We start from the raw sequence: 13,837 nt of genomic DNA, 5'->3' as shown, positions 1-13,837 counted from the left end.
CTAGGCACCTGAACGGCAGGTGTCATTGCCTAAACTTACAGAGTGCACAGTAACTTAACTTTGACTAAGTGCTGTTAATATCTGATATATGGCAATAGGCCTGCCCGGTGTTGGTACCGTGTCAACGCGGGCCATAGTGCCCAGTGGTGTCACATTGTACTGATCTGTGTTACCAACTGGTAGAGCTTCAACCTGCTCGACTGATTTCAAACCTTGCCTGCATCTGTCGTTTCCGGGGCCTCTCAGAGATCTCTTGTGTTGACCCAAGTGCACGGGGTCTAACACTCTAGATAAAGGGAGTACCGATTGTTACGCACGCAGCCGAGAGTTTATTATCACCGACGGAATAGAGGTCCTGTCAGGAGCGCGCCAGGACGACCCTGACCAGACGACGCTGACACTGACAGTCCAGACCACCGAAGGTACCAAGGTACAAAACACCGAGGTACGACAGCAGACTTGGCAGGCTGGGAGGGCTTGGGCCGGGGAAGCCCCAGGCCGTAAGGCCTGAAGGCAGGGTTGCAGATGTAGCAGGTCTGCACCCTTTGCCAGGGAGGAGTGGCCAGGAGGGACTGCAGTTTGCCCAGAAACGGGCTAGAGAGAGGGACTGGCAGCGGCCAGCTGAGGTCTGGAGAGTGCAAGGGAACTGGGTGTTCCTGGGGGGAGCTGGGTGCTCTCCAGTCCCCACGGCCCAGGGTGGGAGGCTTCAGGAACGTCTGTGAAGTGCTGGGGGATCATGAGCTGGGAGATGTCACCCCCCCACACACACATGGTCAGCTGTCTGGCCCAGGACGCCTGGGTTCTGTGTGGCTCAGGCCGGGAGGGAGCTGGCCAGGGGCTGCAGGAGGGAGCTGCCTGTCCTATGGCAAGAGGCTGCGTTGCCCACGCTCACGGCTGCTCACGGCTTGTGGCAGGATACAGCTGCTGAGAGGTTCCTGAGGAGACAGGCCGGGCGGGTCCCCAGGCAGAGAGCTGCCCCCCCCCCCACCTCCCTTGGGCAGAAGCGTCCCCACGTCGCGCAGGAGCTGCTGTGCCTGGCATTGCTGGGCCTCTGCCCTGCTGAGACAATAGCTTCTGCAGATACAGTCAGCAATGCCTATTAATCCGTTTCTGCCTAACGCGGGATTTGTGTTTTAACACAATACAGCACAAGGCAGCAATAAGACAAACCCCACAAGACAAACAAACATCAAACACAATCTTTGTCGCGACAGAGGAATTCACAGCAACGCAGGGTCTACAGCAGAGATACATTTATTAGTCCAGGAGTTCAGATAATTCCCCCGCGCCGCATATCCTCCATCCCCGGCCGCGCCCCCGAGGCTGCCCCCAGCCAGAACAAGTACCACTGCCCCTGCCCTGTGCCCCCTGCCGCACCTAACAAAGGTCATTCCGCACCTGAGAGGGAACGTGGCCCCGTAGCGCCGCCCCGAGAGTGGGTTTGACCGATGGGCCGGATCCTAACTGGCTCCCACCCTAACCCCTTTGCGGCGTCGTGCGTGGGAGTCAGCCCTGTCTAAGCGGAGTTCGCCGTGACTGCGGGTCTGTCCCCAGCGACTGGTGTAACGCAGCCAGGCTGGGAGTTGTCCCTCTGACGGGGGGCAGAGTGTCCCATTGGGAAGTGGGTCATGGGACCCCTCTGAGGACTCCTCCCCACCCTCCACCAGTCACTGTGGCCCCTGCCCGTAGGACCAGCGAGGGAGGGGACTGCACCACATGGGGGAAGTGCCACGGTCTGGGGCCCTGCCCGCAAGAGGGTCCTGTGACCCCTCCAAGGAGTCTCTCCATCGTCTCCTCCCTACCAGTGAGGGTCACCCCCTCCCCACACCAGCTCGGAAGGGAAACGTGCACCAGTCAGAGGGGCAGCCCGAAGGGCCAGGTGCTGAGTTCTGGAAAGACGTCCAGGGAGCGAGACGGGCTCTTCCTCGCACTGTTGCGCTGGGGCGTCCAGGGCGATGGTGCCGGCCGGCTGCTCAGCTCCAGAGATGGAGGCTTCTGGCCTAGGCTGTCGGGCACTGGCTGCTCTGACTTGTGCACGTTTCCCTTCTGAGCTGGCCTGAGGCGGGGGGGAGGGGCTGACCCTCACTGGTAGGGAGGGGACGATGGAGAGACTCCTTGGAGGGGTCACAGGACCCTCTTGCGGGCAGGGCCCCAGACCGCGGCACTTCCCCCATGTGGTGCAGTCCCCTCCCTCGCGGGTCCTACGGGCAGGGGCCACAGTGACTGGTGGAGGGCGGGAGAGGAGTCCTCAGAGGGGTCCCCTGACCCACTTCCAGATGGGTCCCTGCCCCGCACCCGTCACCAATCGGTGAAATCCATTCCCGAGGCAGATCCACGGGGATAAAACCACAAGAGGGTCCAAGACCCCTCCAAGAATTCCCCACGTGGCCTTCTGAGATGGGGGAGGGGTGAAACCCGCCCCAGTTGGCAGAGGGCTCTGTGGGGTTTCTTGGGGGTCAGAGGAGTCTCTTGTGGCCGGGGCACCTGACTACAGCACTTCTCTGCCTGGGCACGTCCCCTCTCTCCAGGGCCTCTACCCAACTGGCAGAGAGCAGTGGGAGGCATGGGCAGCGGGCGAACGGCTGACGAGGGAAGGCAAACCTCAGCCCCGCCCCTTTTTCCCAAGGCTCCGCCCCCCCAAGCCCACCAGGCTACTGCCCCTGCCCTGCCCTGCCCTGGCCTGCCCTCTCCTCCCCACACTGGTGGCTGCCCAGCCCCAGATTTCTACCCTCCCACACCAGCCCTCAGGCTGCCCGGTGCCCTGGCATCCCCGCAAGCCCCAGAGCAGCCGGGCAGCCTCAGCTTCCCACCCCAGTCCCAGAATGCTGGGCAGCCCCAACCCCTCCCCACCGCACACCCCAGAACGTGCAACCCCAACCCCTCCCCCACCGCGCACCCCAGAACGCACAACCCCAACCCCTCCCCCACCGCGGACCCCAGAACGCGCGCAGTCCCAGTGCCCCCCAGGAGAGTGGTCCCACGCTGGTCTTTGTGGGAAGGCAGACGGACGACGAGAGAGACCCACCCAGATGGGCAGAGGCCGGTGGGAAGGGCCCGGAGATGGGTGGGTCTGATGGTGACTCACAAGCCATGTCCTGGGGTGTCGGGCAGGACAAATGTTGGGGAACAAGCAAAAGTCCACGACAGCTGCAAGTCTCTGGGCCAGGAGCGGATCCTCGGTTCTTGTGGACGCGCCGCAGGGCCGGGGAGGGGCTTGGCGTCCTCTGGCCTGTGGGTTGAACGGCTCCTGGTCCCGGTCGTGGCTGGTTCCCCGTCACGTGCAGCTCTGCCCCTTCCGGATCCTTGTGGTGTCCCAGCTGCTTGGTCTCCCGGCCAGGCCGGGGAGCGGTGGGCTCAGCCGGTGTCTGTCAGAGGAGACAGGGCAGGAGCACAGATGAGAAGGACACAATTGTCAAGGGGGAGAATCTGGACCAGGGCAGGTTTCCCCTCCCTCCCTCTTTGCCATTTCCCTGAGAGAGCCCAGCCCCTCCCCCGGCCGCTGCTCCCCTGGGGCTGGCGATGGCCGAAGGGAGTCCTGGAGAATCCCCCTCTCTCCGCGCGCTGCTGACGGAGGGGATACCATGGAGAAGCTGTGGCTGGGGGGCTGGGCCATCGCGCATGGAGACCAAAGGTGGGGGGGGGTCGTTTGGAGCAGGGCCGTGGTAGGAACAATTTCCCTCAGCTCCAGCCCCCAGGCGAGAGGCCCCCGGTGACTCCAGGACGCCGTGTCGCTCCTGCCACCCCTCACGGCCCCTCTCGCCCCACGGAACCTGCCTCCCTGCTCCAAAGAGCTGCTCCCGTCTGTGGTACCTACCGTGGCAGGAGGAAGAGTCCTTCTGTGTCGGTGCCGCTCCCAAGTCGTAAGAAGCTCCCAACACGCGGCTCGCAAGCTTCTGCAGCCATTGCCGATGTTCCTTCAGGATGAGCCACGTGTCCCTGTCCGATTTTAAAGGCTGTTGCTGAAAAGCTGAAACAAAGAGGAAACAGGTTGGAAACCCCACAGAGCTGCTGTAACTGATGCCTGGGAAACCTCTGCTTCCCAATGGCCTTTGCCCCGGGAACACGACAACAACCGTGACTCTGACATTCAGGCGCCGATCCGCAGAAAGGGTTTAGGCTCCTCACTTCTACTGAACCCTTTGTGCATTTGTGCCGCCTTCAGTGCTCCAGAGGTGGCAGGGAAAGGAGTTCCCAGGGGGCCTGGCAGGATACCGTAGGAGCTAAGAATCAATCTCTGGGTGAAGGTCCTTGGGGAGGAGACAATGCAAACTTTTCTGACACAGGGTAAGAATCCTTCTCCTCCTACTAATGCCTTGTCATAGTGAGGGTCCTTTTCCGTTCTGGCCAGCTGTCCTTGAGAGCCTTTCTGTTCTTACCCCCATTTCACGGATGGGGAAGGTGAGGCACAGAGTTGCTCCTGGTGGCTCAAAGCTCCCGACTCCCATTCTTATGTCCTACCAGCAAGACCACTCTTCTCCCTTCAGCACTGTCCTCAGACCCAGAGGGACACTGTGACATCTGTGTTCAGGCCTCATACTGTCCACAGATGCCCAAACGCCCAGAGGTATTTCCTTACCTTCACACAGGCGGGTGACACCAGCTGCAGTCACTCTTTTTGACAACAGGTCACAGTAATGGTGGATGGTTTCTCCTACACAGACAAAGAATAGAATGGAGCTCACACTGTTTCAGTGTCATCCCTACAAATTACTAAAGAGTCAGCCATTCCCATAAAACAGCCCTTGGGAAATTCAAGACAGTCCTTCAGTGTGATGCAAAACACCATGGAGAAAGCATCCGACCCCAGGAATCACTGAAAGGCCGATTGGCGAAGGAGATTGAACTCAAAGGGGAGGTGCACACGGTTAAGCCTGCGATTAATCGCCATTGAATTTTTTAATCGTTCCCATATTTCTTCAAACAAGAGTGCAAATCTGAGCAGTAAAACAGAGAAAATTGGAATTCAAAGGGACCTTGAGTCGCCATCAGGTCCGGCCCCCTGCCCTCGCAGCAGGACCAAGCACCATCCCTGACAGATTTGCCCCAGATTCCTAAACGGTCCCCTCAAAGACTGACTCATAACCCTGGGTTCAGTAAGACAATGCTCGAAGCACTGAGCTCTCCCTCCCCCGTAATGTTCATTGAGAGCTCGGAGCAGCATTTCACGCCGTCTCAGAGGGCACACCGGGTGCAATTCTTTTAGACAACTTGACTTCTAGTCATTTAGGAAAGAGCACGTGATACTCCTTACCTGGGCAAGCTGCAGACCGAGCAGCAGTACGCCAGGGACGGGAGGAACGAAATCACACACCCAAACACAATAGCACTGATATTTTATTCAACTAACTCGTCCATGTTCCATCCATGTTTCACAGCTGCAGTTGCAGCAGGCTCCTGAGGTGCTAGCTGATGCTTGTCCTGAAACCCCTTTTTGTTCATTTGCAGATTTTATTAACTCTAACAGCCCTGGAACAGCTCCCGGGGGCTGCTTTGCTTACCGATGAACAGGGCTGCAGAATGTCTGATGGATGCCTGGGAGCTTTCCAGATACTCTAAGGCCTGGAACAGGAACCTGGGGAAGTTCCTCTTGTAATTCTTCATCTAGGAGCAGAGCAGGAGACATGCTCAGACCAGACAAAGTGATCGACCTACAGCTGACAGGCCAGGGTCGCTGAAGCACAGAGGGAAGCCAGGGCAAGAGCCAGTAGGAGCCCAGATGTCCGGAGTCGGGCCCTTGGGGAAGAGCATTTCCAAGCTGGGCACAGGCAGAGGGGCAGGAGGCAGGGGCAGCGCTAAGTTTGGGAGATGGGGGCAGTGGAAAGGGTGGGATTGGAAAACAAGTGAGGAAATGCCGAGCCCCTCTGGGGGGACTGCCTCTGCTCCCTGCGTGACGAGCGGGGGAGAATCCCCCTGGGCACTCGGAGTGGGGGTAGAAAGGTCTCCCTGAGCTCCCCGGTCCCACAGAATTCACCTACCAGGCACTTCCCGACGCTGGGCAAGAGCCGCGAGGAGCCATCCCAGGCCAGGCTGCAGAAGAGACTCTTGAGATGGGCCCAGCCGAGGAACACGGCGCAGCGGAAGAGCGTCGCTTTGCAGCTCTGCAGCACGAGGGGAGAGCGAGAGGGGCCTCGCTGAGAGAGGGAGCGTCTGGGGCGCGTCCCCTCCTCCTTGCCCCATGGGCTCCTGCTCTCCCTGCCTGGGAAGCCTCCTGCCCCTTGTTCTGCAGGGGACGCTGCTCGGGTGGGGGGCTGAGCATTGGCTGGCGAGAGCCAGACGGGATCTCCACAGCTTGGCCCTTCTGCGCAGAGACGGCAGAGCCGTGGCTCCGGGATGCCAGAGAGTCAGAGCCAAGGGGCCCCCTCAGGCCTCCCTGCACGTCCCCAATGGCCCTGGCTGGGCAGGGGCTCTGGAGCGGGGTGGGGCCCGGGGGACTCTGGCGCTTTGCTCTCCGGGACATACCGAGGGGGCACTTACCAGGATCACTCTCTGCTCCTCGTCTGCCAGGTGGAGCAGCAGCGGGAGCAGGCAGCGGGTGAGTTCCTGCCGCACGCGGGGTCTGTCCGGGCCCTTCACCCCGCCCAGCATGGTGCCCAGCAGTGAGATGGCGGCTGAGCGGACATTGCCCCTCTCCTGGTAAGGACACGCGGGGCGGGGAAGCCCGTGAGAGCCAGGCCGTGTCCCAGGGTCAGGGGCCTGATGGCCGCAAATCGCACACGACTCCAGCACCCCGACCGGGACCCGCCCTGGCCCGCGGAAGCCGCAACCAGCAGGCAGCCCCACAGACACTGTGCGCTGGCCAGGGCTGAGACCCAGAGGACCATGGTGCAATGTGTGTGGAGAGCTTCCTGCGCCCAGCCCCCCAGCCGCCTGGAGTCCAGAGAGGGGCCAATCTCTCCATGTTCTTCTCCCCCGTCCGCCCGGCCTGGAGAGACCCAGCCCACCCCTGTGCAGTGCCAGGCAGGGGAGCCACTGAGCATGGGGGGGGTGAAGGGTGGAAAGGGGCAAGTTACGAGGAATCTCCATCCTCACCTCATTCCTGCTGCACTTCCCGGGTCCCTCCGTCCCCGTCCCTCTTCCCCATCCCTCCCCTCCCCTCCCCTCCCATCGCCCCTTCCCTGCTTCCTTCCCAGCAAGGCCTGAGGGGGCTGAGGGAAGGCCCAGGTTCCTGGCCACAGAGGCTGCTCTGGCCTCCCCTCCCGGGGCGCTGGGACCTGAGGCTCCCGCCTGCCTCCTTGGGGCTCGGGGAGGGGCTGGGCACAGGAGGGTGGGAGGGGAGGCTGCAGCAGGGCTGGGAGCTTGGCGCCCCCATTTCCCAGAAGGGCTCTGCCAGGGAGGGGGCTGAGTAGGAGACTCCCCACCCTTGGCAGGGGCCCCCTTGGGTGCTGTGTAGCTGGCCTGGGGGGCGGGGAGGGGCTGGGCAGGGTCATACCAGGACATCAGGGGAGGGGGAATGTGCTTCTCCGGGGTCCCGGCCTTACGTCGTCAATGAGCGGGCGCAGGCTGACTGCCATGTCCTGGGAGATGGAGCCAAGCCCCTCCCCGGCGAGCAGGTAGATGGCGTCTGCCGCGTCCTTCAGGGCCTCCAGGACAGTCCATGCGTTCCTGGCGCAGAACATGGCGATGGTCCCTGGCAGCTGGGCCCGTAACAACTGCCCCTGCAGGAAGGCAGAAGGCAGCTCATGCCTGGCCTGGGACAGAGCCTGGGCAGGGGCTGGACCATCCCCCCATCGGCCAGCCCCCAGCGGGGGAGAAAGTCGTTCTCCTGCCGCTCTGGCAGGTGCTTTGCACCCCTGGCCCTTGAGCAGAGTCGCCCTGTCGCCTGCCTGGAGCCGCTCCAGGCCCCGCCCCCCGAGCTCTGACCCCCCCCCCCCGACTTGTCTGTCCTTGCCAAGCTTGTGCTTGTTGTCAGCCGACACTCTCCCCCCATTGCCCTGAGCGACGCCCTGAGTCTCCTTCCCCTCCCCCACTGCCTCCACCGACCATGCTCTGCCCGCACCAGGGAGCAGGGACACCTCACGCCTGGCTTGCTCAGTAACGGCATAGAACAGGGGTTGCAACAGTGATGTGTCTGTTATCTCCCAGTGCAGCAACGTCTCACCTGGGCAAGCCCTGCCCCTCACCTTCTCTGGCTGGAAGATGATACTGCCCAGGCCCTGCAGACAGAGCCTCCGTATCTCCGGATTGGGATCTTTGGTCCATTCCATCAGCTGTTCCTGGAGCTCCGATCTGGTGACTGTGGTGAGGATGGAAGGACTCCGGAGAAACTGGAAAGAGAAAATCAACATCAGCTGCAGGAGCAGAAATCTGCCTCTCGGTCTGTTCGTGCGCCAGCATCTTTGCCAGCTGGTCACTTCCTGCCACACAAAATCTCTGGGGGTAAGGAGCCAGCGGCTGGTGTTTGAGATGGTCCATTCCCAGAAGGGCGACTAATGCACAAGCCCCTAAGGAAGCCCAGGGAAAGGGGAATCTCTGGGCATCGCGGCGTGTCCTGGAGCGAGCCGTGGCAGAAGAAAATGAAACCCCAGGCAAAGGCGAGGAGAGAGGCCCGGCCTCAGGGCGCTGGAGAAACATCTTCTCTTGTCACATGGTCCCACGGAGGCACATCCAGCCAGGAGCAATCTCACCCTGCTCCCCACCACTCTGCCCGGCCCCACTAGGATCCACGTGGGCAGAGGAGCCGGCTGGCTGTGGCGTTGCCGAGCTGCTGGCGATGGGCCCCGGTGCCTGCCTGCCTGGGACGGGACTGAGCTGCTCTGCACAAGCCCACATGTGCCTGGCGGCTGCGGAATCTCACCTCGGTGCAGAAAGTCAGGGCGATATTTCTCTGGGGCTGCTCCTCCTGACTCTGCATGATGGTGATGGCCTCTCTGAGCACCGCAGGGAGCTGTGGGGTCTGGTGCTCCACCATGGCCCTGGAACAGGACAGGGAAAATGCCCGGAGTTACCAAGGGGAGAGAGCGTCGCTCTCCCATGGCGGGGCTGAGAGGGCCGGCGGGGGCAGAGGAGGGTCTCCCACTGAGCTCCCATTGCCCAGACTCTACCTTGCGATCAAGCCCACCCCTTGGGAGAAGCGCTGGCGGGAGGCCATCATGTCCCAGCCCTGCTGCAACTGGATACTGGCAAATTCCTTCCAGTATCTGGGCATGGAGAAAAGGGTCTTCACGGCCTCCAGGGAGGTGCTAGAGGCAATAAAAAGTCCGGGTGTCAGAACTCGACCCCAGCCCCACGCAGCGCAAACCGCACAAGGCCTGGGACACCCGGCGTGGTCAGCAGCAGCCGGCCTCCCCCGGGATGGACCCAGCACCGTGTGAGGGCACGGCCCTGCCCAACGGGCCCTGGCCATGCCACAGACTCATCGAGTTTCTAGCCAGGTGGTTCCCTGGTTGTCCCCGTGGAATCAGCGTCACGGGCCCCTCCTCGTCCTGCCTGCCTGTGACACGGCCCCCCCGCTGGTCTTTTGCACACTGTGTGTGCTCTGGCCACGCTGTCCTGGGGTGGGGTCTTGTGGGACAGAGGCCCAGCGGGCTCAACAGGCACGGAGAAAAGCCCTGACCCCTCGGCCGGGAGCACATGGGGACGTGCCGACGTGGCCCCTGGCCTGTGGTCAAAGTCAGAGGAGCAAGTGTGGCTCACACGCACACGGGCGCCCAGCACCGCTCCCTCCACACAGACCTGCCCAGAACTGCCCCTGGGCTGTAGGGACACGCACAGCAGAGGGCCAGGCAGGTCCCACAGGGGCTGAGCAGAACAAATCTGTTCTTCCCCTTCCTTTCCGCTGTTACCTCAAGGGGCTGAGGCGGCTGGATCCCTCCGGGCTGGATGTCTTCTGGGCCCTCCAAGTCCCTGGCAGGCACAGGTCCAGCACGTACTGCACCTGCCTGACGCAGACGAGGAGGAGCTGGGGAAACATTTCCAGGATGGCTTCTCGGTATCCCCAGAGGAAAAGGATCTCGTACAGCGTGTCCATTGCCTGGAGACAGGAGACAGAAATGTCACTGAGCTGTCCCCACCTGCCCATCCGCTCCCATGGCTTTGGCTGTCATCCAGGTTCCAATTTCAATTTCCTTGCGGCTTATGAGGAAGGAGGGTGAGATCCTCTGGGGGGAAGGGAGATGTGATGGCCCCTGAAGCGTCTCCTGTTCTAGAATGGACGCAGAAGGGAACCTCCAGGAAAGGGCGGAAGAGTCCGGGTGACGTTATTTCCCGTTCTCTGTCTTCATGGCCTAGCCCCGCCCTTCAGCTTGCCAGACGTGACCGGGGGGGCATCACTGCCCCTCTGCCGCCTGAGTAACTCCAGCGCCACAAGCAGCAGGGAGCCGGGGCGATGCCGGGAGGTCGAAGCGGTGTCGGTGCAGACCCCACGTTGCTCCCGGCGACTGGCTTTCCATCACATCCCGGATTTCAGGTCCTCGTTTTCGCTCCCCCGTCGTACTGGGCTGCTTGTGCGTTCTGGGCTAATGCTCATGAGGAAGGTCCTTGCTGATCTAAAACCGGGATCCCTGGGTCCGGCTCTGGGGTTGACCATCTGTCTGGCTCGTGCCTGTCACTTGCTCCCAGGCCTTCCGAAGGTTGGATCACTCCTTTGCTCTTCCACGAAATCCCCCCAAGATCCCAAACTACTTGACCTGGGTCAATGGGAACTTCTGTCGGGTCAGTTCCGATCCTCGTGACCCAGTTATAGGGACCCCGGCCGTGCTGCTTGTGTCACTCTCTCAGATGCTCCGGCTTCGGGTCTGGCTTCCCTGGCTCCTCTGCCACCATGTAGTCCTCAGTTAGGGAGACAGTTTGGCTACGTCTAGACTACATCCCTTTTTCATAAAAGGGATGTAAATTAGACGTATCGCAATTGCTAATGAAGTGGGGATTTAACTCTCCCCCGTTTCATTAGCATAAAAATGGCTGCCGCTTTTTTTCCGCACGGAGCTTTGTCGGAAAAAAGCGCCAGTCTAGACGCTGATCTTGTGGAAAATAAAGCCTTTTCCAAAAGATCCCTTATCCCTCTATGACAGAGGACTCCTTGGGGTGCTTCCCAGAGTGCTGGCAAAGCCACTGACACCTTCCTCTTGGCCCTATGGGGTTTCTCACCACCCCGTCGTCTGGGCCAGATCTCCTGGTCTCGCCCAGCCAAGGCACAGGAGCCCTCCCTCCCATCCACCCAAGAGCAATACAGACACTGAATCCCTGCGGGTCTGAGGAGAGTGCAGTTTCAGGCACAGCTTCTGGGACCCCAACCCCCAAATAAATTGTTCCCGTGATCCCCCTTTAGCAATAAAAGGAGGATGGACACACTGATTGCTCCCCAGGTCACAATTGTTCACACGATGCTTGCTAGTAAATACAAGTGAGTTTATTAAGTACACGCCATGGGATTTAAGTGGTTGCAGGTGAGAAAGGACAGAGCAAAGTGAATTGCAAATAACGAGAAGCACATCGGTCGTTCTCACACACTCAAGCTTCTTACAAACTCACCCTCCAACTGTTCTTATTTCAGAAAAACTTGGGTATTTTTCTTTATTTTTCGTTTCGGTTTGAATTGCTCTGTGTGAATCTCTGCTTCCCCTCTGAAAACTGTTCCTAGAGATTTTCTCTGTGTTTTCATTTGTTTTCCTTACTTGCTCTGTCACAGCGCGCAACCAAGTCTGTGTTATCCAGTGTAGCTTTTCTTTGGTAAAAAAAATCACTTTTTTTAGGTCAATATTTGCTTCTTGTGTCCTGGAAGGTCAGCAGCTCTGTCTGTGTCTCTGTCAGTTAGTAAATCTTTGACCCTGGGGAGTTCTGGAAGCGGAGCCTGTAGAGACAACTTTTTCTTTCCGGCCTCCAAATTCTGCACTCCGAGTGGGGATCAGCCCCTGACACGGAGTGTCCCATCTCTGCACTAGAGCTGCAGAGGTGCAGCCTGGCTACCTGGCTGAGACAGTCCTACCCCACAGGCCTGCTGGGCAGGCGCCAGCTGGAGGTGGCTAGAAAGGCCGGTGACGAGCCCAGTCAGGGCTGACGGACGGGGACGGAGGTGCTGCTGGGGCTCCTGAGGAGCAGCGCAGGGGCACCCAGACGCCATCGCCAGTCAGCAGGGAACCGCAGCAGATGCCCCAGTTTGGAGGAAAGAGACGGCGCAGACAACAAGAGAGGAGCTGGCAGAAAGCAGCTCAGGCGGGGAGTTGAACCCCAGGTGCTCGGCGAATTTCTACTTGATTCCCCCAGAGCTAGTGGTGCCCCCTCCAATGCTGACAGGGCGCTGGACTGGGACCCGGTGGAGAGGGCGCCCTAGGTCCCCTACCCCTCCGCACCAATCCCACTAGGAGTTATTGCCTCCGGCTGCTAGGCCGCACTGCCCTGTGTGAAGGGAGCTGCAGTGCTGACTTGGAGCATCGTGGTGCATGCGGGGTTGACCACGAAGTGAGGGGCCTCAGAGGCCGGACACCCCCTCCGGAGGGGAGCAGGGGGGCTCTCCCCGTGACACTGCTGTGTGCCCAGTGTGCAGTGGGGCCATGGCCTGACACTAAGAGGGGTTGAAGCCCCCTTCCCCCCCACAGATGCAGCATCCTCCCTGTAGTGGTGAGTTCCCTGCGGGACAGCTCCAGTGTCACTTACAGCCAGAGACACGCTGCGGCTCCTCTCCTCCCGGTGGCTCTTCCGGAGCGCGTCCAGCAGCTGCTGCAGCACCTGCCGGGGGAGCTGTGGTTCTTCCCCCACGGCCTTCCACAGCTCCCTGGCACCTCTGCAAGGTGAGAAACCAAAATCAGAGCCTCCCTGCTTGGCCCCCTCCTGCCTCCCCAGGGAGAGGCTGGGAAGGGGGCGGGAAAGGGGCTCTCAAAAGAGACCCTGGGGGGCAGGGAAGCTGAGGCAGGAGAGTTCCTTCCACAAGCTCTGCATTTATTCCCTTCCCTTAGCAGCCGTCCCCTAAGGGATGGGCCTGGGCATCTTCTCTTAGGAGGCCGGGGCAGCCCTGTGCACAGCAGGGAGCTGGATCCATCCCTGTCTCCGGCCAGGCCCTTCCTGCGCTCTGCCCTGGCAGGAGGGGGGGGAAGGGAAATCAGGGACTGAGGTGGTAACAGCCTCTCCCTACCTGTCCCATGGCAGCGCGTGGGCCACACAGGCGGGAACCACGTCCCGGGGGTGGGCGCGAGCCAGGAGGGCGATGGTCCCCAGCGCGGCTCCTCTGGCTCTGGGATCCCCGACGTCGCGCAGCCAGCTGAAAATCTTTCCCACGACGTATCCAATCTGGAGGGAGCCACACAGCTGAGGGGGGATTGATCGAGAGCGGCCTCCTGCCAGGCCGCCCCCCCGGCAGACGGCGCTGGGGGAAGGGCAGGAGCGTCGCCGGCGTGGGGCCGAGGGAGAAAAGGCCCCGTTGAGAGGCCTGTCGGGAACGTGACCCCTGAGTCTTGTCCCCAAGAGACCTGCCTGGCGAAGGGCCCAGGGCTCTGCCTGGCTGAGAATTCCCAGCAGAGCCAACTGCAGCAACGCGGCCACACGCCCCACGAGGCAGGTTGGTTCTAGGGGCCCTGGACAAGGCCTTCTCCCGGGGTCATTTGCTGACCCTGCCGCTGCCCCCAGCGCAGCCTTGGGAAGTCAACAAGCCGCTCTGGGCTCCAGTTCCCGGGTGTCTCGCGGGTCAAATTCCTGCCTCCCCGGCGGGCGATGGGGCTTAATTGAGCAGGGGAGCGACTGATGCTCAGAGCCTCCTAGAAAGGGGCTGAGCCGACCTGCCCCGCATCCTGACCCTGTGCCCCAGGGCCTTTTTCCTCAGAGCCAGTTCTCCCAGCCCCTGTCTCCACACGCCCTGCCCCTCGCCGGGCGTCTCTTACTTGCTCCATGCGGGCGCTGTGCTGGGACA

The 13,837-nt window shown here is 61.1% G+C and overlaps 1 protein-coding gene and 1 long non-coding RNA gene across 2 annotated transcripts; both read right to left on the bottom strand.

Moving 5' to 3' along the window:
• Nucleotides 1-2,952: 2,952 nt before the first annotated feature.
• On the bottom strand, nt 2,953-4,744 carry LOC149523697 (uncharacterized). The gene is made up of 3 exons (XR_016350538.1): nt 4,577-4,744; nt 3,815-3,967; nt 2,953-3,365 (listed from the first exon to the last, which is right to left on the bottom strand). It is a non-coding gene; the product is annotated as an uncharacterized LOC149523697 (long non-coding RNA).
• Nucleotides 4,745-5,338: 594 nt separating this feature from the next.
• LOC142831188 (maestro heat-like repeat family member 5) lies at nt 5,339-12,715 on the bottom strand. Its single transcript, XM_075940723.2, has 9 exons — nt 12,592-12,715; nt 9,783-9,970; nt 9,042-9,179; nt 8,795-8,912; nt 8,121-8,264; nt 7,479-7,655; nt 6,475-6,630; nt 5,976-6,098; nt 5,339-5,601 (listed from the first exon to the last, which is right to left on the bottom strand). Exons 2-9 carry the CDS (start codon nt 9,965-9,967, stop codon nt 5,458-5,460), a joined length of 1,185 nt encoding a protein of 394 aa, XP_075796838.2. The 5' UTR covers nt 9,968-9,970; nt 12,592-12,715; the 3' UTR covers nt 5,339-5,457.
• Nucleotides 12,716-13,837: the final 1,122 nt, after the last annotated feature.

The sequence above is a fragment of the Pelodiscus sinensis genome, chromosome 12 (assembly GCF_052426305.1).
Source record: "Pelodiscus sinensis isolate ZL-2025 chromosome 12, ASM5242630v1, whole genome shotgun sequence".
Classification (NCBI taxonomy): domain Eukaryota; kingdom Metazoa; phylum Chordata; order Testudines; family Trionychidae; genus Pelodiscus; species Pelodiscus sinensis.
The sequence above is the reverse complement of the archived record's forward strand: the minus strand, read 5'-3'. Positions and strand labels throughout refer to the sequence as shown.